At 38.6% G+C, this 23,940-nt stretch overlaps 1 protein-coding gene across 1 annotated transcript in view; it reads right to left on the reverse strand.

Annotated features, from left to right (window-relative positions):
- Positions 1-23,940, reverse strand: part of GLB1 (galactosidase beta 1) — a 51,182-nt gene that overhangs the window by 17,638 nt on the left and 9,604 nt on the right. The window contains exons 2-11 of the mRNA XM_035317719.1: positions 19,242-19,411; positions 12,272-12,422; positions 11,882-11,942; positions 10,750-10,844; positions 9,348-9,528; positions 8,345-8,403; positions 7,303-7,424; positions 7,162-7,202; positions 6,566-6,678; positions 2,992-3,066 (exon numbers count right to left, since the gene is read on the reverse strand). Of these exons, the coding sequence (XP_035173610.1) occupies positions 2,992-3,066; positions 6,566-6,678; positions 7,162-7,202; positions 7,303-7,424; positions 8,345-8,403; positions 9,348-9,528; positions 10,750-10,844; positions 11,882-11,942; positions 12,272-12,422; positions 19,242-19,411 (1,068 nt within the window). The remainder of the gene's footprint in view (positions 1-2,991; positions 3,067-6,565; positions 6,679-7,161; positions 7,203-7,302; positions 7,425-8,344; positions 8,404-9,347; positions 9,529-10,749; positions 10,845-11,881; positions 11,943-12,271; positions 12,423-19,241; positions 19,412-23,940) is intronic.

Here is a 23,940-nt window from a genome sequence, read left to right on the forward strand (position 1 = left end):
TCTGTACAAAAAAAAAAAAAAAAAAAAAAAAAGCAAGATCTGGTTTTGCTGCAGGTTCCTAATGATTGCTACTTAGTGGACAATCAGTATCACAACAGAAATAGTAAATTAAAAAAATTACAAACAGTGTCAAGAATTTTTAAAAACGACCTGTAAAAACAAAAACAAAACACAAAAATCCCACCAACACATGACTAACAAATGACAGTAACACTTTTGGAACCTCCAGAGGAAGGTCTTCAATGTGAAAAACTAAATATGAAAAAAGAAACAAAATAGCTCCAACTGGCAGCATCCTGTTTGCTTAACCCATTTCTACCCTGCAACTCTGCCCCCAGCTCAAACATCTCTGCTGCCTGCTATCGTGCTATTTGCTATTGTCTGAGCTCCCCACAGTTCAGGAAACATGTACAACTCGAGAACCTACAAGTTAGCAGGCTGCACTGCTGGGGCAGGCATTTCCTTGCAACCAAGCACTCCTCAATGCCCACCAAATGGTGTCCAGAAACAACCACCTGCTCACAAGCCTGCACTGGCACCAGACACACTGTAGATACTATGACTCATTAATTTGCCTATAGATAGAATGTTCCCCATGTTCTGGGTCTTAAACCCCATCTTCTTGCTCACATTTCTTGAGCGCATCTACTGCCATTCTTCCTTTGCCTGCACTCATTTCTCACCTTCAACACTTCTTTTCCATCTCTGCAACAAGCTTTTTCCTCATTGCCTGCTTTCCTGTCCTCTTCCACAGCAATGCCAGCATCCCCAGACATCTCTTAATGGATTTTATTACCTCCAGAATAATTATTTAAAATCATTCAGTAGCTCTAAATGAACACCTGCCTGATCAGGGAATGGCAAAGTTCTAAAGAGCAGATGACCATGGGCAAAGATCTCTTTTCCTCAAGTACGTGTCTTAAGCAGCTCATCAGGTACTGAATTGTCACAGAATATCTGGTGGAAAAATTTAGAGAGCAGCCTCATCTGGTTTCATGAGTCTCCATTCCCCCTTCCTTTCTGGAAAAGGGTTACAGGAGGTGGTTCACAGCAGTGGATTTGACCCTTTGCATAGCAGACTAACTGCTGAGCCCTTACTGCACAACGAAACTTTCACATAGTGCCTATTACAGCACGGTCACAATGATATAGTTGGAAAGATTGCTATTATAGAATCATAGAATATCTTGATTTGGAAGGGACACCTAAGCATCATGAATATTTTGAATATTTCCCCTCTGACACATCCAAGCTTCTTCAGACAACAAGGTATGTCGGACCTTGTCCAAGCAGCGGTGAGAATGTGTCACGGAGTTGAGAGGACAGCTTTGACCAAGACAGTACAAACCCTCTGTGATTTGAGGTTTGTTCCATATTGCAGTGGGTTTGCAGAGCAGAAAACAGCTTTCTTCCCATTAGACAATTCTAGAAACTTTTGGTACAGATGGCAATATATGCATAGGCAATGATAGGAACCTCACACCTGTGAGTTTAGACATGCCATCTTGCTTCCTAGGACTGGTGGGTACAGAGTAACACACTTCTCAAACAAAAAAGTGTAGTAGGTGACAGTGTAGGAACAGGGCTTCCATTGTGAGAGCCAGGTCAAAGCTGTGATATTTGAGCAAGTCATTTGTCCTGGCTTCTCCTTTTTAAGGCAGGTTTCTGACCCCGCTGCCCTGCAGCTTTCTGTTCTTGAAGGCAAGAAAGAGAAAGTCATTCCTATGAAATTGGACAGCCCTGTCTGAATGTCATAATCCATGAGAAAATGGAGAGTCAATATCTAATTGCAAGGCTCCCAAGTGTCTGCAACCCACAAGAGCAGCTGAAGTGGCAGGTGTGTAGATAACAGTCTCTACCAAATATAAGCCAGTTCAGTGAAACCTCATACAGCAACCCTGGCCTAAAAGGTCTGAAGATACTCAGAGGCAGTTGAAAATGATATAGATCTGTGTCAGCTTCACTGGTGAATCACTTTACAAAAAAATTATTCCTGCCCACCACTTGAGTAGGATGTCTTGAAAAAGCCTGTAAAGCCTTATCACTAGCAAATTTTGCAACATTTCAGCTGCAGCGCATAAGAGATCAGATATATTGTTGACTGAAATGGTGTCTGTCAAATTAACAGTACAAAACATAAATCAGAATGTTATGAAATACAGTATCCAGTAGACCAACCACAGTAATCCACCATCTCAAAACAACTAGACTGCAAGCAGCAGAATGAATAAAGCCAAGTTCATACCTGTTTGTTTGTCTCTTCAATCCCCTAAACCACATTCCGCACTCACTGCAGGACACTAGTTGTCAACTATATTTCACAGAACCATTCACAGCACTAATTGATGATGCTATGGACAAATCCCAGCTACTCATGTGCTGACCAGTTACAACTCTGTTGTCAGAGGGTGATCTAACAAGGTTGGGGTCTGCACACTTTTCCCTTGACAGGAAACTAATTTCTTTCAATAGCTACAGTTTTCACAGATCTTGCAAGAAACTATACTGACAAGAGTTTCAAATGTATTGAAAGTGTTCCACACTTCAAATTTACTATTCAAAGTATTTACCTAAAAGATGCATAGATTCTACCCATCTATTCACCCTGAGGCATCTCTAGCTACAGAAACATACCTCTTGTGCTACCATTCCCCCAGCTATTTTACATACACGAGTTTTCAGACAACTATGATTCTCTTATGTTATGAATATATTCATTTCAGTTCAGTAAAACTTCATGTCCATATGGAATATAGTAAAAAATATCATTTTATATTCAGATAACATATCTATTCATTTTCCATGAAGGGCATCATTTTTAATTCCCAAGCTCTGTTCTCTCCGTCCTGACAGTTTGTTTTCAAGGTTTTCCTTCCTATTTTGTACGGTACCTAGAGACTGCCACGATACTCTCAAACACAATTTTTTCAAAGAAGCAAACATGCAGCATTACAGAAAGATATACTTTGCATATTACAGATGTGAATTTACCTTTTGCAAGCAAACCTTCCCATATGCAAATTTGGATGTTGTTGGAGGGATAAGACCTTCTGGTAACTGGTTATACTAGAAAGGAAAAGAGGAAAAAATGCATGTGAAACTGAAATATGAACACGTTTTAAATGAATTCTCACTTTCTACTTTACAACCTACAGCTGTAGAACTTTAGCTAGAAGTAGATAATCTCACTAGTAGATTACACCTGCATCTAGCCTCAAAAGTAATTTTTAAAAAGTCCACCTTACTTGTTCACAAGTAGTAAGTCTAATTTTTTAGTAAATACTCACCTAGAGGTAACCATAAAGAAAAAACAGCAGCATAGGTAAGGAGCTGCAAAGAATCAGTGTTCTTGGAGCCCTCCTGTGGCTAGAGCTTGCATTACCATCTCCTACAGCCCTTCCCAAGTCATCCCCAAGTCAATGGTAGCTTGAGTTACCATTTCCAAGTCTGTAGGGCAATATTTTCATCTGACCCTTCCATCTTCCTTTAGCGGCACTTCCACAAGGGAATTATTAGCTTCGTGTCTTTTTTTCTAGTGTTATACTCCATGCACAGCATGCTCACACATGTCTGCTAATCCATTACTGCCTGGGCTAGTTTCTTTTAGAATTGCTTGTGAAAAACTCACAGCCAGCAGAAAATAATTCTGCTAGCAGCTACCAGGCTGCTGGGGCACCCTCTACTCCCCAATAGCTCAGAAAACAGAAAAAGGAGGCTGTAGAAAAATTCAGATAAAGACAGTCTTAATAGCTTCAAGTTGTTCTCCTCACATGCCGCATAAGCCACAGCCATTTTGTCAAACTGACCCATTCATTCAGTTATGCTTCACTTGCCAGGGGCCCTCAGGGGACATACTGAACTGCTGCAGCCTTCACCCCATCCAGTACACCCCCTTTGTGCTGCCATAATCCTGGTACCGGATCCTGCATTGGCAAACAATATATTTGACAGCCTCACTTTATGGAACTTACCACCTCTCACCCCACCTGTACACATCCATCTGATGCACTCCTCTCATCCCAGGTTCTGGTGCCCCCATCAGCTTTCCAGGCTGCAGAGCTCCACATCAGCTTAGACAGCAGATATGGTCCCACCTTCCCTTGGCCTATATTCACATTCTCCCCCACAGCCAGGCATCAACAGACCTATTTGCCAGGCCATTTCAACATGCTAGCCCAGCAGGAAGCTATTGCAGAAACAAAAATATGAAAGTGATTTAAAAAAAAAAATTCCAAGGAGACCTGAAGCCCCCAAATCTATAGCAGCAGGCAACCATAGCCTCTCCCACAGCTCCACAAACCTATGAGCAAACTTCCCTAGCTTCCCTCTGCTCCTGGACTAGACACCTGTCAGTCCCACAGAAACCTGAAAACTTGACAGGGAAGCATTATGACTGTCAGGCTACTTGTGTTTACTTCGTGCCCTATAACTCTAGCAATAACCACCTGAGATCAGCTTACTGCATTTCTAGAGAGAGAAGGGGCAAAGGATGACCATCACTTTCTTGGACACCTCTAAACAGAGGTAAATTTAGACAAGAACTCTCTGACATGTACCCCAGTCCCCTCCTTTTTGAGCCTACAGACTTCTTACCTTCTTCTCATACTGTCCCCTTCTCCCTTTCCTCCCACTATTTGTTCCTTGCTTTATGCCTACTCTTCCTATCTATTATTGCGTTTACTAAAGGAACACATTCAAGTTAAAATCAAAGTTTTTTCATGAAGTATAATTTGCTGGGCTTAGACGTGGTATATCCAACACAAAACTCATGCTCTAAAGCTTGCCTCTGCACCAAGACAACTTTTTGTTTAGTTGTTCTATTTTTTTTTAAACAAATAACAGCAGTGTAATTCCCAATGCCCTCATGCCAAATTTCAACTATGAACTGATGAAAGTCTGACTGATATTTCTGGTAACAAGTTTACTTCTTCCTCTCTGTATTTGAAAATAATCAAAACAGTCATCTTAAAAAAAAAAAAAAAAAAAAAACTATATTCACCTAAGACAAGAAATCAAAAGTAGAAAATTACAGCCAAAATGGTAAAAATTAGAAAATGTTGACAGCAATTGAAATAGTTGTTGTATTTTTTGTTTGTTTGTTTGTTGAAAGCCTTCTTCTTTATTATATTTGTCACCCAAAAGAAACAGTTAAGGAAAATTAAAGTGAGCTAGTCTTGTAGCACAGCTAACATTCTGAATGCAGTAATTAGTTACAGGCACCTTCATTTTCTTTTGTCAGCTTCAACTCAAACTACAGAGTTGATAGACTATTTATTATGGGTTGAGAAGCCACAGCAGAGACAGGAAAGCTTCACCAAGATCCTATGGATATTGAAGGTTAAAAGATAAAGAAACCACACCAAAAAAGCTGTACATGACCCAGCACACCTTAGTTTAGACTGAACGCTTCGTATCTTATCAAAGCTATCTCATTGCACTAGAACATTACTTAAATTTCTGATAGGGATCTTGCCTTTTAGAAAATAACTCAAAAACAGGAAGTTTGGGAATTCTTCTCTTGAGAAAAGCTGCATCAGGACAGTATGTTCCCCTTGAAAGGCTCTCAGAATTACCCCATGAATGGAAAGCTTAGGGACAATGGAGACATGGCATAAAATACTCCCACAGCAGGCCTTCTACAGGTAGGGAGATAAAGGTATGCTTTACCCTAGAAACAGCGCAACAATTTCAGGAGACCTACTCCCACCAAAACAGTATCTCCTAGTGCACATGAATGTTTTTGACATGCAAAAGGACAAAAAGTATAAGCGTTAGCCTTGAGACTCCCAGGGACTTTTAAGCCTTATCTGAATGGTGTCCAATGCAAGTCTATTCAAAATCCAGATACAGTTTCCATATTTCACTTCAAACTCCAGTTTGTAGAAATACCACCCACTTCAAAGCATTTTTTACAGCAAAGTTGGTATCACCCATGATCTACCATTTGTGGCATCACAAAAGCAAGATGTGGTCATTTGGATGAGCATGCTCCTTCTTACAGACGCAGAAACACAATGTGAAGCATATGACAGGCAGCCAAAGATCAAAGCTGCAGTACTACCAGGCTGACACCAAGTGACCAGCCTGAGCTGAGTGCCTGATCAATGCTGCAAGGGAAAAGGCCTGCTCACTCCTCCTCCGTCCCTAATCTCAGACATATGCTTTCTATCTCTCTGCTCCCCTTCTGCCAGCACTGGTTCTCATCTGATCAAGTAATGCAATTCAGCTTACTGACCTCAAATTGAAAGAATGCAAACATGGCAAAAAATCAGAGTTGAATCATCTCAGTGTCAGACTTTCAACTGGATCCCTTCCTCTGAAAAGGAGGGAGTCTTTGAGACAGTAGGGAAAACCAGAGAGGTGCAAGATCTGCCCTCTTCTGCCCCCCCCCCCCCTTTTTTTAAACAACAGTTGAGTTGGCCTAACCACCTTGTACCAATTTACTTCCTTTACCTACAGAGAACAGTAAATCCAGAAGCAAATTAAAACAACTCTAGAGCAAGAGTATGCAGTACACCCAGAATGTTTCAAAGAACTATTCTAAGCATACCCTAGGGACACTCACCATACCAATGACTTCCCTCAAGGCAAAGTATTTTTCAGTCAGATCCCCTGCTTCACTCAGTGGAGCATCATAGTCATAACTAGTGGGCTGTGGCATATAAGGCATATTAGCACCTAAGAGAGGTGGGGAAAAAAAGCAATAAAAATGGTGAAAGAGTTGTGGTTATATTTTTGTTGTTGTTTTCTCTCTCCAAGGAGTTCAACTTTCAGAATTCTCTACAGTCACAACCAGACTGTACTACATTTTTAGATTCAAAGTAGACTTCGGCACTTGGGATTCAGCACAGATAATATATTCCCTGTGGAAGACAACATCCTTCTGAGCTCACACTGCTGTGTTACACAGCCTTCAGAAATATCCTGGAGAGAAGCAAATGTATCCACCTTTCAAGTGTTTCACAGTATTGAGTAAAGCCTTTGCAAAGGTAAATACCATGCCAGTTTAGTAGAACGTGCTGGCAATAGACAAAGAACTGCTCATGCAGTCATCTTTTGGCATGTGAAAGCAGGCATAGCTTATTCTTTTACAGAATATGTTACTATCTAACACATAAGCAGTTCCCCTATATCATCAGAATCATTTAAATTATTTCTTACCATTCCAATAGGCAAAGTTAGTTCCACCTATAAACATGTACCTAAAAACAAACAAGAAAAGCCATCCAATTAAATCAGGTTTTGCTGAATTTGGGAAAAAAAATCTCCCGTCAAATTATCACCTACTGAACATACACTTACAGGTTAACATTAGCACCACTTGCCAGGATTTCATTAAGTGTTTTAGCTATGGTTTGTGCAGGCACAACAGAATGAGGGTGTCCCCAGTGATCCAACCATCCAGTATAAAACTCAGAATTAACCTGAAAGAAGGAACAGCAAAAAAAGAAGGGAAAACATGATGAGGAAACAAGAACAGAACACAATGTGACTTAGGTTACTAATTGTAAAGGAAGGAAAAAGGTACCTTGACTCATTTTAGACATTTTTAAATTACAATAAATATAGCAGAGTATATTAAAATCAGTCCTTTTCAGAAGAGAATAAAGAATAAGGAGAATAAAGAATAAGGAGAATAAAGAATAAGGAGAATAATTTTATGTGTACACTTTGAAAATGATTGCTTAAGTACCAGAGAGTATGGATTTCCTTAGAACCCATCAAACTGAACGTGTTGATGCTAAATGCTAAGCTTAGATGTTTGGCACAAAAATAAATGATGGAAGGAATACATTCTCTTTAGATTAATATATGTAGACCAGATGTAACGTAAAATAAATCTTTCAAACACTGAAACTCTGTTCTAAACAATTTCATAGCACAGAAATAAGCTTGTACCCTCAAAGGTCTTCTACCTTTGTCAAAATGTCTTTCAGTGATCTTACATCCCATTATAGCTTGTGTAGAAACTCTAGGGTAGCTGAAAACAGGAAGCAACTTTTAACCTGCCCTTTTAATTTGACTTTTAACTTCCACCCACACATGTAGCTGACTAACTCACATCTAATCATACTTACTGTTTCCGCTGCTTTGTAAACATTTGTCTTAGCAGGGAACAATACTGAAAATTAGTATCTCCTAAGACTATACTGATATTTGCAGAACAGCAGTTAATGTGGATTTGACCTACACACAGATAAGCTCCTCAGTTCAGTTTTTCTGAGTGACGTACAAATGACATCTTTGTAAGTATGACCTTAAGAAACTGTCCCCTGTTGCCAACTCCTCTATTATTAGCCACTAGGATTAGGAAAGATAAAAGAATTTAAGTGAAAATACATACCAAAGGGCCTGTAGGTTCACTGCTCCTTTGAGCTAAGAATGCTGCTGTGACATTGCCACCTATAAACAGACCGAAGTAAAACTGAGTTGCTACATCCATGACTTTTGCAGTCCTCATTTTACTGAAATAGGTTTCTCATCTCCCTTCCAACACCTAGCAAAAAGGCAGATTAGAACCTTACATCAGAAAATACAGGAATCTATACACTTGATTCTAGTGCTCAAGTTGCAGAACTTAGTTAAACTTAGTTAAAATATATACATAAACGCATACATAATGAGGCCCTGGGCAACCTGATCTAGCAGGTGGCATCCCTGCCCATGACAGGGGGTTGGAACTTTAAAGTCCCTTCCAAACCCAGCCATATGATCTATGACATATGCAAGCATACACACACATCTCTGCTTTTAAGACATCCTCTGAAAACCCAGCTCTTCTCAGAAATGACATCCTGGCAACATAAAACTGAGACGTGACAGAATTACTACTCAGACATTTGAAACTATAGGCCTGGGCTTGTGGAAGCAAGATGATGGGGAAGAACAAAAGCTAAACAGTCTGTAAAGAGGAGTTTCACCTCTGAGCAACCCTACTGGCTCAAGCACAGGGACTGGAAATTACTTCCATGAGCAGCTCATCATCTCATAAATGATATACATGAAGGAGTTCTTAATTTCAATGCATTTATAAGAAAATGGATTCCTAGTAGACATATCTTTGACAGTAGAGAGAATAATGCACATTAGAAGCCACAAGACAAAAAAAACAAAACAAAAAAAAAAAAACACACTTATCTTGGGGTTTGTTTCTTGTGCCTTAAGCCTATTTTGTCAAGTCTGTGCAGTATATGAATGTTCACAGCATTTGCTCTCCTGTTCTGTCAAACAGGCACTTTCTGAACACACTACGGTTGCCTGTCCATTCTTAAGGCCTGTATCACTGCAAATTATGGCAGTGTGCACATTTCTAATTAATTTTTTGGTAACAAACAGCTGTCTCCAACCTGGGGCAAAGTCCACTGTTGCGTAAAAACCCTGAAGAGCTCCACATCTCAAGTAAAGCTGGCTTGCACCATCAGTTGTGAACAGTACCACTTCATGCCCAAGATGCTGGCGAAAGAGCTTCTGAAGGGAACGCAGATAATCATAGTCACAAGCAAAGTAGCTTCCATACTCATTCTCCACCTGCACAGAGAAAGCAAGTCAGTAAAGCAATAGCCAATTTCAGTCTGCATCCAACTCCAAAAAAGGAAAGTCCAAATCTACCCCTCCCCTTCCTTTGATAGCAATGCTGAAAATGCCACTTGAATTCCAGCCCTGAAGAATAACAAAAGGGAACACTTGCAGGCACTCATTCATCTCACCTGTATCTTACACTGCAGCAGTCACTGTGTAGGGGTAATTATCCTACAAAATCAGCCTTCAGCTCCACATAAAATATCTACCCTAACTGCTTCGTAACAGTAATCAAAACATAGTCCCTATTCAAAATGAAGAGCTATGACCTACCTCCCAAGGAGAGCAATAAAGGCATAGAACAGGTCATATAACATGATCAAAACTGCAGTGGAATTGGACTTCCAGAGCAGAGATATATTAATAAAGCTCTGTAACAGGCTCAAAAGACTGAGGGGAGAAAGACAACCCTGCTGCTAATGAGAGGTACATATCCTGCCCCTTTCTTAAGGGGCCTTTCAAGCTCCAGATCCAATGCCACAAAAACCTGAATGCTATTTCTGAAACTCCCGTTATAAACATCTTATTTCTAACTCAGTGCTTTCGCTGAATAGAGCTAACATATTATTCAAAAACAATCATCTTGGATTTTTTTTAAGAAGAGTCTCCTATCCTATTTGAGCAAGACAGAGAGTTTAAAATAAGAATCACAAAGCTTTGGTAGTTTAAAATAAACTACCCCCCTCAAATGCAGAGCACTGTGTCCTGAAACATTTACAGATCAAGTTATGTGCTAAGAACTAAAAAGCCTAAATTTTGAAACTGTTCTTGCAACAAGTTTTAGGCCTATTTCATACTGGTTTTGCTTCTATCTGCAGCAAGCCCTCCTGCCAGAGGGTTTCACATAACTAATATATTTTGGCTTTATGTGAGAACTGGCATAAGAATCATATCTAAAAAACTCCACAAGTTTCCTCTACTGCTTTCTGTAGTTGGGGGAAGCAACTTTGACAGAGCAGACAAGTGCACTCTGAATTCTGCAGACAGTGCATTCAGTTCTTTAGGATAAGGGACTCCATTGAATCTTGCAGCTACCTGAAGCTGCTAAGGAACTTCTGTGTACATTACTACCCAATACCCATGCAACATCCACAAGAACAATATAAGCATCTGTGCTGCTCGCTTTTATTTGATTTTCATAAAGGGGATTTTCATAAAATCCCCTTTTACCTGCACCATGATGATTGGACCTCCATTTTGATAGAGGTGAGGCTTCATCTTTGGCAAAAGGACACTCATCCATTTCTCTACTGCTGCCAGATAATCTGTAATACAGAAAGTATAAATGGATCAATTACTTTTCTACTTCTTTGTGTGTTTTTGTTGCTGTTGTTGTTTTATTGTATAAGGGTACTTTTTACCAAGTAAAATGCATAAATATAAATTTCTGATACACTTGATGTATTTAGAACAGCATTTAATGAACTGATGTGCTCTTACACTTGTTCAAAAGTGTCAGCTTCCAGTACAGTTTACTAAATAAAAAAAAAAACATTTAAATACTGATTAACTTTGAAAATCACATGAAAGACTTCAATGTCATCACACAAGTTGTCCTAATGCATTTCAACAAATGTCACTACATCTGTACTACTCTTTTAAACAGATAATTTCTCCCATAATGAGCAGAAGTGAAGTCAGGTACAGTATGGATCTATGTCTTTGTGCCCTTATTCTCTCCCCGATAACTACATTAATATCCTGTCTCATCTTATCTTTACACATCCTGTCCATGACCAGGTAGCACAAAAGAGTGTTCTAACTAGCTCTGGAATTACATGCACACTGACCAGGCGGGAAGAACCCCACAAAGAGGAGCCAGCTGACTGCTGAAAAACTGAAAAACTCAAACCTGAGAGCTACCTGCATTTTCTTCAATGGTAACAATAAATATTTCGTTACCAATTTTACAAAACTTGTCAATAGGTTTGAAACATAACAGCTTTGAAGTTTGGTTGAAACTGATGGTTGTTTCAGAAGTTCTTCAGAAAAGGTCTGGAAAGGGAAGAATGAAGAAGCAGACTGCATAATTTGTACATTCATTATCTTGGCAAATCAACTGCTGAGAAAGCACTGGTTCTAGGGTATGAAGCATCTACAAGGACCTGAAGGACTAAGTCCTACAATTCTGTAATCACAGAAGACACATGATTTTCAACACTGTTTTGTTTATTCCACCTATTTACTGAACACACAATCTTTAATAACGATCTTGAAATATGAATTACCTGGAAATAACCTCAAATAGCAAGTCAGCTTGCTGCTAAATTATATTTTTGCCAGTCCTTTCTGATGCTCTTACCTGAATCAGAAGACCTAAGAACAATAGATTCTTTCTCCAACAGCCATGCTGGAAGACCTCCCTGGGAAAAAAATAAAAATAAAATAAAATCAGAACCATTTCAGTGATTGTTTTTAGGATATAAGAAGAATTCAACATGTTATTAAAACATGTACTGAAACTGAAGATCTGTTTTACATAAGCAAGTCATAATTTCCCATGGAACAGCACAACTACTAAGTTGCATTGTAAGAAGTCACTTAGGACACATGGGTTTAAATATGCTAAACCAAGAGTCTTGTCTAGGACAAAAGTATGTTTGTCTACTTTAAGACAGAAATACTTGCATTAGATTTACTCCAGAAACAAGGTAGTTGTAACAACATAGTTGTAAAAAAAAAAAGGGTGTACCATATCCCATTCTGCACAGATGTAAGGTCCAGCTCTCAGGATCACCAGCAAGCCAGTTTTATCAGCAAGCTGCAGGAAATACTCCAGATCTCTGTCACCAGAGAAATCATACACACCCATCTGGGGTTCATGGTAGTTCCATGGTACGTACCTATAGAAAGAGAACATAATTTTCCATTAAGAAACCAGGACTAAACCAGAACTCCAAATAATTATTTGCACTACACACCCCAGGGATCTGAAAACCTGGTCCGAACTGGTCTTCAGATCAGTAAAATACAAAAAGAATTCTAGAGTACTTCCTGTGGCAGAAGGTATTAAAATGAGTAATAAAATAAGGCTTATTACTTTGCACTAAGTCTGGAGGAGTCCATATCCATCCAAGAACATATTCTGCTACCGCCATTTTGAAATCATAACATCTATTCCAAAATTTAAGTAGTTAAGAGTCAGCTGCCAGTAATATAGTGGCAGTAGATTTGTGCAGAGATGAATACCCACACAAGTGGTGGTCAGAAATAAGCTTCCAGAAAGAATCATGCAGCCCTTAGCAAATTTACCACCCAGTTTACACAGACACAGCAGCTTGGCTGACAGGTCCATACTGTTGCCACTACATAGACCTTCAAAATGTGTAAGCCTCAAATGATACTACATCTAGGTCCTAAAAGTCCTCACTGACCCAAAGCAATGCAGGTTCTGGAAAAACAGCATGGGATGAATGGTCACAGAAGAGGATGCTAAGGTGCTTGGAAACACGGCCAAAGCTGAACCTCATTTCAACCAAGTAATAAAACTGCCAAATAAGCAGATCAGGATTTGAGAAAACACCTCTTTCCTATTTCCAGGACTCCAGAAACCACAACCTCAATGCAGAATATCTCCCAGAAGATAAAAATACTCTCAGTTGCAAGATAATAAAGAAACATGTTACCTAACTATTAAGAGTACTGTTGTACCTTATAGCCCTTGCAGAAAGGCAGTGAGAGATTTGCGTTAGGAAAGTGCTAAGTGGCAGTCATAGCAGGGACAGACATTAAAATTAAGGTTGGACACAGCTTAAATAAGGATTCAAGAGAACAGGAAAACTCATTCTCCGTGCATTTACTTTCTGCACCTCAGCTTGTGACCCCTCTAATAGGACTGCTGCCACTGCTCCATATAGTGCAGATTTGAGAAAAATTTCTAAAACCAAAACCGTGGTTAGTCAAGCAAAGAACCTCTTGAGCAACACTTTTCTTATTGTTTGGGTTTGTTTTTAGGTTCCAGAGTTAATTTTGTAAGAATTAACCAAGAGGAAAAGAAAGTGCAGAAAACACTGCTTTCAACAATCAAGAAAAACAGGAACCCTCACATGAACACAATATTGAAAACACCACACTCAGAAATATATACACATGAACACATACAAAAAAAAATAATGCTTCAGTATATCATTACCATTAGTTAATATTTCCTCACAAATGCCAGAAATTTAAGCCCCTGTTTGAAAAGTCAAAGCTTAAAATTTGTATGCCATTATAGAGTCTAAGCAACATACTCAGACACCAAAATGCACATTTTCCACTCTGTATATTTCATTTCTTTGCCAATCTAATTGTTTCCAAAGTACTCAATTAACTCACTTTTTTTTCAGAACTAAGTAAATGTGCACTTAATGAATATGCAAACCACATGAAAATACATTCAACATTAATTTGGTTTTATGCAATTTACCTAGATTTCAAGCAGAGGAGCAAGCTGATCGGTGGTATTTTAAATCAAAGTAGATAACTATTTAAAACAAACAAATGACCAACTTACCTCAAAAAAATCCAGTACCATGGAGTATCATATTACACCTGCTTTCCATTTCCATTATACCATTATCTAGGTTATCACTGTGGAATAATTTTGGTTTGTTTTCAGCTCTAATAGTTATGTTATTTTCCAAACTATTGCTTTGAAATACAAAATTCTTCTACATTACCTATATAAGACTCAAAATACTGTCTTTCTTACAAAGCATAAAAATAATAGTGGGAAAATATTCTAAAAAATTACATGTCAACCTAACTCCATGCCTAGGAAAAATGCCAGCAAAGCTACTGAATCATTTGTCCTAAAAAGTAACAGTGATGTGGTAAACAAAATGGATTTGTGAAGAACAGATAAACCTAGTTTCATTCTTTCAAAGGAAAGTTGGCCTAAAGGATTAAGGAAAAGGAGTGATATATCTTGACTTAGCAATGCTTTGGTACATGTTATACAAAATTCCTATAAGCAAACAAGAAAAAAAACAGGCTAGTTGGTATGAACATTAGCAGGAAATAAAGTCTCTTTGGTAGGTTTAACTATATCCAAAGCTTCTGTTGAAATCTGGCTGGTATCATGCACAGCACTCTTAGCAAAAGCAGAGTGATCTCAAGTCCATCAGTAAACATGACCAATGTTTATTATTCATTAATGAGCAATTAGGCCTGATATCAACAAGAACTTTAGAGTTATCGCTTTCCACTTTTCTCTTGCAAAGGAAAAGGCATAGACAAAAGTATAAAATGAGAAGGAAAACAGGGCAGTGACACTAATAGGAAAACGGGGTTGCAGTTTTTACCATAAAATACCATCTGACTATGAATTTTTGACAACACTGCAATAGAGATAAATCTCTATCTGGGTTGAATTAACATGCCTGTTTATGTGGCAACTCATGCACTGAGAAATGCTTCTAGCAGAGCTGCACCTGGTTTAGCTAAATAAAGATGAGTAGGTATTAACTTTATTACAAGTTTTGCACCATCTAAAAGACTTCTACAGAAAGACAGCAATTCTTTATATGCTTTTCTTTTTAGGCTACTGAACAAGTTATTTATTACTGGTAAGTAAATTACAGGTTAATACAAAAGTATTCTAACTGCACTTTAACTACACATTTTAAACTGTAATTTATGAAAATACGGGAAAATTTTAGGAATTTATCCTAGTAACAAGTCAGAAGGTCTAAATATGCCCAATGGTGGCTGAGATGGGAACAGAAGGGTTTCTCAAGCTCCCTTACAGTCAAGATGGAATAAGACAGAAATAGTTGTAATAGTTTTAATGCATGTCCCATGCTGTCTCACAAGGCCAGAAAAAAGGCAAATTTTAGTGGAGAAGTGGAGAAAAATTTATGTGAAACACTACAGAATGAACCGTGATATGAAAGCATCTCAGAGACTGCTTTAAAATTTTTTACTAATACATTCAAATCCCTTGATATATTTTCTACAGCTAGCTATAACTTCATATTATTTTACTTCAAAACTTTTAGTTTTAGCAATGTATAATTCCTATATACCATTGTACAACTGTATCATCAGTTCCTAATAATGTACTACATTAGCCACAGAATAATGAATTTATAAAGGAATGTGGCATTCCTTTTTCATAACTGAAATGGTATTTTTTCATTTGAGTAATAGCACTTGCTCTCCATTTACATACAATTTCTAAGTTTATCCTATAACCACCTTTTTCGTTAAAAGTCACAGGTTTTTCTCTTGTGTTTCAGAGATATGCCAACAGGCAAAAAACACCACTTTTGCTACCATAGTGTATAGTATATTTCTCTGTGTAATACCTGTGGTTTTTTTCCACATTGTGTAAAATTAAATACTGGGTACTAATTTCACAAGTAATAGAGTGGCACTTTAAATATGCCAGTTAAATTAAACATTTTTTATAGAGTAAATTGTGCCTTTTTTTTTTTTTTAATGAACAGATATTCTAAACAGCAGCTCTTTCTTAGGGGGAGTTTCTAGAGATTTAGTTTCTTGGTCGTTAGTCAACAAATACAGTAAAACAAATAAAATGCCCCAAATTCTTCCATAACTTTATAAGCCTATAAAGTAACTGCCGATTCTTCCAGAAACCTTCTCCATTTTCCAGTCCTGCAAATGCTTAGCTCCATCTAGTGGTTCATTGTTGATCTACTCCATGAAAAAAAATAAATAAATAAATAAAAAGACACCTTTCAGTCCTACCCAAAGGTTTGCGATAGTGTCTGTTTCTAGTTGGCTGATCACAATTCAGGAACTGAAAACAAGGACAATTACATTTGGGTAGCCAGGTGCCTCTGCATGCTACCTGCAGAGATGGGGAAGGGAATTCCTAGGTGCAATACCTCATCTTCTGAAATGTCACACCAAGCACAGCATCACATTTCATCCTGCTATTTGGAAGGTTTAGGCCTTGATACTTTCAGCTTTGATGTAAGGTCAAGCTTCCTGTCACCTGTTTTCTCATATTCTGTTATTGCTTAAGATGTTTGGGTCCAGAGGAGGGCCACAAGGATGATCAGAGGACTGGATCATCTCTCTTATGAATTAAGCTGAGAGAGATGGGGTTGTTCAGCCTGGAGAAAAGGCGGCTCTGGGGAGACCTTACAGCAGCCTTCTAGTACCCAAAGGGGGCCTACAAGAAATATCAAGGGGGACTCTTTATCAGGGAGTGTAGTGATAGGACAAAGGCTTTAAAATATTTAAAAAAAAAAAAAAAAAAAAAGTTGTGGGAAAGGAATTTGCAGATGGCTTTGCGCTGTTTCCGACGTCCTTGTATTAGAGATAATGAGGAAACAAGCTAGAGACAAGTGCACGGAGAAGCTAGACCAATTATAAATTGTTATCGGCGCATGCTGTAGTTAGTTGCCTATATATACTCTGTGAAAACATGCAATAAAGGAGGACGATTATACTCGCATCAAGGTTGCATAGTTACTCGGGTCCATTTCCCTTTCCGACAAAAAGTAGATTTAGATTAGATATAAAGAAGAAATTATTCACTGTGAGGGTGGTGAGGCACTGGCATGGGTTGCCCAGAGCAGCTGTGGATACTCATGTGTCCTATGGCAACAATCTGCCAGAAGGTCTGGCATCACTGCTGCCCATTCCAGGACAACTTCACATAACTGGTATTTCAGTCGCTTGTTAACAGTTTTACTGATCCATGAAACAGAAGTCAGGAGAGAAGGGAAAACAAACAAAATTGAAGAATAATCTAGACCAGTGCCATTTTTACAAAAAACACAAAATCACAGTGGAGTTATTTGAGTTAACATGGAAATTCATTGTTTCATGTCAAAAATCAAGAGCAGTACAACTTAATTATCTGCAAAGTCTAAAGAAAAGCAAGTGTTTTTTTGTTTTGTTTTGTTTGTTGTTTTTGTTTTTAAGGGAGGGAGAAGAAGAAGGGGGCAGAGAGAAAATGCAAGGCACAGAGGTGCCTTGATCTTACCTTTTGCTTGTAAGATACACATTTAGGACCTATCTCTCACCACAGCAGAAAAAAAAATCAAAAGTAAACAATGGTGGGGAGAAAAAGTTGAAGAATCCCAAACTGTTCTACAAACTGAGGTTGTGAAAAATCTGTTATCTGCAATCAATGAACCAGCAAAAACAGCTAAGACTGCAGCAGCAAATCACAAAACCTCAAGGAGACACTTGCTGCTGGATGATACCTTTTGCACCTGAACACAAACAGCTTAACTCTCCTAAGACCAACAGAGACCAGTCAACACCAGTAACACAAGATGGGGGTTGTCAGGTATTTATGGGGTCATTCAGTGATAAAAGTGAAGTATAAAATGCTATAGATCACTGGAGTCACAGAGTCACTGTCAGGACCCAGACATCAAACAATATAATTTTTAGGTCTTTTTCATTACTTTTATTACAGAAAAATAATTTTTACATGGGCATTTCCAGCAACTCTGTCCTAACATTCCTGAGCAAGTGTGCTACTTAATCCTATTGGCTTTATGCAGCAAGAGAGAACTGGCTTGTTTGGTTTAATCAAAACAAAACAAAGAAAAAAAAGTCAACGCACTGTCACAACACAGGAATAGTTCTATAGGAAACAAAAAGATATGACTTAGAAACCTAAGTTTGAAAAAAAAAATCCTTCTCTGACATCTCTCCATCTCTTCTCCACATACCAGCCAACACTAATCACGCCTCCAAGCATACAAAGCAACTCTGCAACTTGCAGGATAAATTAAACATAGGTTTCGACAGAGGGGAAGCATAGATGGTGCAATGCTCCCACTGAACAAACTGCCCCAGTCTACAGGCTCTGCATTGCCAGAGCCAGCATTGTCTAGCAGTCCATAGCATGCAAGGATGCTGTTTCAAAAAGAAGCTCCAAGCCATGCAATGATTTAAAAAAGAAATAAAACCATGCATGGTAATTGCAAACATTGCTTGAAAAGACTGTGCCTATACACTTTTCTACTATTCTTCTTCCCTTACCACAGAAGCTTTGGCAAAAATAAGAAGAGTTGGCTAATTTTTTTTTCCTCTCTCATCTGTTGTAATAAGGACTCAAACTTCAAAAGACAAAAATGATGGACTAAAGGTTGGGTAGACAACTGAAAGCAATTTAAGCTTATTTTTAGGAGGTAGAGGGTTTGTTTTTGTTTGTTTTTTTGTTTGTTTGTTGTTGTTGTTGTTTTAAGAGAAAGAAGAACCCCCTACTTTACAACTATTTGCCTAAATTAAAACACTTCTGGTGAAATAGCTTTAAATATTACTAAAGCCTTTGCCAACATTTTCAAGGCTTCAGGGCAATACAACTTAGGGTATATTAAAACTTTACAGTCCCTTCTTATCTAGCCTGCCTCTTGACAAGAGATTACCATGTCCTTTGGCAGAGAAAGAGCACATGATCAAACTGTTCCTTAGCTGCTGAAGTTCACAGGTTTTGGGTCACATGTGCATCCTGGGCATTGAAGCAATAAGCATTGCCTATCAGCAAAGAAGAAAGATTGTTAGCTGCTGTTGTCCCAACCTATGCTATGAGAGGTCATCCTATACCAACTTTCATTTCCCCAGAGCCTTCTCACATACTACTTTAAAAAAAATAACAATAAATAAGTAGCAATGGCAGCATTTCCCTTAACTACTTCTTGTGGGTCTCTGAAGACTACAAAACATGTTGGAAGTCAACAGCTACTTACGTTTGAATTGCATCCAGCCCTGCCATCTTCATCTTCAAGAGGCGGTCCTTCCAGTAATACCGGGGAATCCGTGAGTAGTGAATGCTACCAGAGATGTAACGGAAAGGGTGTCCATCCTTGACAAAGCAGTTGCAGCCATAATCAATCCCAAAACTCCTCTGGGATACATTCTGTGTACCAAACAAGAATTAGAAGTTACACAATATAAGCTTTTTCTGCCATGAGAGACACTGAGAACGGTCTATACAACGTCTGTGGGTTGTCCACAATAGAAGGTACAATGGTGTTAAAATAGCTGTTGAATGGCTTTCCACAAGCTATACATATAGCAAAGGACTACAACACATCTGTCAGCCATGCAGCATGGACAGGATTCACCACTGCACCAAAAAATGCTGCATGCATCCTCCACTTTTAGCACATGGATATATACTACCATCTTTCTACACTGACACATCTCGCAGTTGCTTACACCAGTGGAAGTGCTGATGAGTTCAACAGGGGAATATTGATTTGATGAATGTCAACATTTTTCACTTGATGCTTCAACTCACTAAACTTCTGGAAAATACAACCTAATTTCCAACTTAATGTCACACTCAAGTCTAGAAACAAGAGCCAGCTGGGAGCTTTCAAGGAATAAATACCACATTCTAAACATTCTAGGGCACTGGTATGTGCAGGATTGAAAGCCTAGTTTCTAGTAAGTAAGAAGGTGTTTTGTACATCAGTCTAGTGAACTATGGACTTACCTTCATGTAAATCATTAACAATTCATCATTTTTGGAGAAAGCCCTACTTTCAGTACTTTTCCAGATAAACAAACCTTAAACATTTATGAACAATGAACTTGAAGCATAAAAATTAAGAAGAATCTGCACCTCCAACCCAAAAGAAACATACCTTAACTTCAAGATTACTGGGATTACTCCTCAAGTGAGCCTAAATTCACTATGACATGAACTACTATGACCAACAGCAGAACTTCTTTTGCTTCCAGTAACTTGTGGAAAAGAAGGAAAATATGAAGACCTTTATTATTATTATTATTATTGATCTTTTGTTAAGTGCGTGGCCCTATTGCCTTTAAATCCCCCCCCCCTGTTTTTTTTTTCAAACTTTAACACCTTACATCTTACATCCCACTCAAATATCTTTGGCAACCCTATCAACAGCACCACTTTTGTCTTCCACAATGCACTAAGTAGTTGGTTAAGTTTGTCTTCACATTCTGTGACTTTGCATTTGCACTTTATTAGATTAATTGCTGAGCACATTAAAAAGGAATCCTTTTGATAAAAGATCAGAAGGGATTTATGAAATAAAACACCAAGTCAGCAACTGTTAATCAGTTAGTTCTCCATACCTATCAGAAAATAAGGCAGAAGTCAGCCCAACAAATCCTACGTTTCATTGGACATTATGCTACTACAAATGAAGCACATCTTTTAATACTGTAAATTAAAATCTGTTGAATGGCACTGGCCTATTTTATTCTCAAAAAGGTGGGCCTTGGACTGCCTTGTATTAAGAGCAGAGCTTAGCAATTAGGAAATTGACTCAATGAAATAAAAGTGATGAAGAAATACAACAGACATGTAGACTACCATATAACTCCTGGTGACCCCCAACCACACAAGAGCCGTCTGCCATCTAAGGACTTCTGCCCAAGGGTAAGTAGGAACCAACAGACCACATATGGTTTTGAAAAACTTTCACATTGAAACCACTTATTTGTGTTAACTGGTAGACAATTCTGCTGTAACAGTGTGTACAACTACAGGAAGAGCAAAGTGAAAGGAATGGAAGAAGTGGCATGCAGCAGATACTCCCAATACCGAGACTCCTGGCCAACAACTGGACACTACCATCAACCAAGAGCATACTCTGTGCAGCAGGACAGCAGAAAGGAGCCAGACTAATGTGTCAAAGTCCAAAAGAACAAGAGCACAAACTACCAGATAGAGTACAACGTGTTTTTTTTGTTGTTGTTGTTTTTGTTTGTTTCAAATACATACACACTGCAGAAAATGGGAGGTAGAAATTGCTGCGTAAACATGCCTATCCCTAGACCATCATTAAAAAGAGCAACTCAGTGAGATAAGACTCTACAAACATTTGAAGACCACGGACTCCAAGGAGGAGGTGACTACAGTGGGGTGGTACAACTGTGGTGGTACAACAGTGGTAAACACACAGTCCCCACAGAAAACCTAAAATAAAGTTGTGGAGAGCATCTTAATTGAACACAGTAATCTAAAACATTCTGCTAACAGGGAACAAGTAGAATTGTTTGTGTCATGGACATATAACAACAGAAAAGATGTAATCCACAGCTGAAAGGGCAATAATGACTGGGAGATTGAATGGACTGCAAAGAATTGCATTGTGGAAGCTTTTTAAGCCTTGATCCCACAGATAGACACAGACACATCCTTAGCAAAAATAGTTCCATGAATGTTTAAATAATTCTTGACTAAGCAAAGGTACAGACATGCCAGGTTTTCAGCAGAAATCAGGACCTTACAGAGCAAAGAAGTACAAACAGTATAACACCAGCTGATCTGGAACAAGAATAACTCAAATCATTGAATAACCCGAGTTGGAAGGAACCCATAAGGATCATTGAGTCCAATGTGGGGATTCTCCTCAGGAATTGCGTTGTTGTCATAACTTCACATTGTTAAGCCTCAAGTAAACTGCCACTGCAGAAAACACACAGGTACGTACCACCTGCTTATTTTTCTTTCAACACAAACCTAAGTGACACTGCAGATTTTTTATTTATAACCTACATGCTGATTCCTGGGAATGCTGCACTAAGATGGAATTGTACTGTATGCATTCCATAAGAAAACAATTCACCCTTAAGAACAGCAAGTAAGCTTTTCACATTCTTCTAACAGGGCCTTCTCAAGGCCCGACCATGACAAGTTGTAGCATTACTGAAGAGCCAGGTACTCCATATTATCATGACTAAATGAAATGCCAAACTCAGGTGGCAGCAACACAATTTTGCAATACTACTAAACATAAGGGGAGAAGCATTACAAAAAAATAAAAAATAAAAAAAAAATAAAAAAACATTATGGTTGCATTTGATTTCCTGACTTCATACAGTGTTTTTAATTTTACCTTCCACATTCAAATAGTAAAAGTCCTGGAGACAAAGCAGTGCAGCCCAGCTGCTGTTGCTCCCCCCTGCCCCTCAGAAAGAGTTCAACCCTCTTTCCCAGACTAACCTATGGCAAAGGCACTCACCCCACCTACAGCAGACTGCTGCTGAGAGATGCTGTGCCCTGAACCAACTGTTTACAAAGATCCACTCTCATGGGACAGATACCTCTGGCAGAGAAATGGGGATTTCTTCAATGAAAAGAAGGCATACATCAAAAGTATCACCAGTTACCATTTAAAGCTGTGAAAGTAACTGTAAATTACCATCCTTACACATACACCTCATGATACGAGGAGAGCTTCCTGAGTACTTATTCTGATTTACCTCATTTGTTTCCCATCGTAAACAAACTTCCCTTCATGATTAACTATGCAACATTGTTTTATTGTCAATGCACAACTGCAGCCATTTCTTATAGCATACACTGTAGGACTCATAATGACACCTTAACAGTTCTTGCCATGAATTCATCTCGTTTGACCAATATTGTGTACTCATGGTTGTGAATATACAGCAGGAATGAATTCCCTGAATCTCCCTAGAAGACATGGTAGTGGAGCTACTTGATTGGTAAGCACACTTAACAGCACAAATACTCTCTACTGTTCTGGATGCCAGTTAATTCGTATCACACCATAATAATGGTAAGATAAAAGACTGAAGCCCTTAGAGGCAATGATATAATGCTGTACTCAGAATACACTCACATGGAAAAGGGAGGCACTAGAGCATCTGTCCTTTCTCAAATCAAGTAGGCAGCCACTTCTGCAGCATTAATGTTTCAATGTTTTTTCATGTGTGTTTCTCCCAACTTTGTAAAAAGAAATTTCATAGTTTCAGCACATAAACCTGTTAGTCATTTAACAACCACTAGAATCTCGTTCTTCAAATTTAGAAAACTGAGTTTTTCCCCTTGTTCGGAAAGGACACAAATGTGGACACAAATCTCTTTGAACCTCTCCACCTGTGGACATTTCTAGCCTCTCATGATGACCACTCAAAGCCAGAACACCTCTTCCTCCACCCCCATCAAAACTGAGAATGACAAAACAGCTGCTCCCTCCCCCAGCACCCTCTCCTCCCATCCAAAACCAACAGCTCTGTATCCTTTCTCTGCCCTTAAACTGGTTTTCTTTGCCCCAAGTCCTCACCTCTTCAGCCCACACTTCTTCCCAATAGTAGTAGGCACTGGGCAAATTTAACAGCAGCCTTACTTTTACCACTTTCCTCCACACTGCGTTAGCAGCAAGGGTGTAAGATTTTCCCAAACCTAGTCAGATTTACAGTCAGCTGCTTTTTTCTCATAAATAGAACTAAAGTATTAAAACTATTCAGTGTGATCTGCTACAATAAATACTAGTATAGAATAAAAGGTCATTAGAGGCATCTTTCTTGGTAATAAAGTTTTTATTAAATCCCAACATTTAAAGCATTTGTTACACCACAATTTACATTATTTCCAAAACCAACCTCCACTGATTATATACTGTAATAAATATAACTTTCATAAAGTGATTATAC

Source organism: Oxyura jamaicensis, chromosome 2, assembly GCF_011077185.1.
Source record: "Oxyura jamaicensis isolate SHBP4307 breed ruddy duck chromosome 2, BPBGC_Ojam_1.0, whole genome shotgun sequence".
Lineage (NCBI taxonomy): Eukaryota > Metazoa > Chordata > Aves > Anseriformes > Anatidae > Oxyura > Oxyura jamaicensis.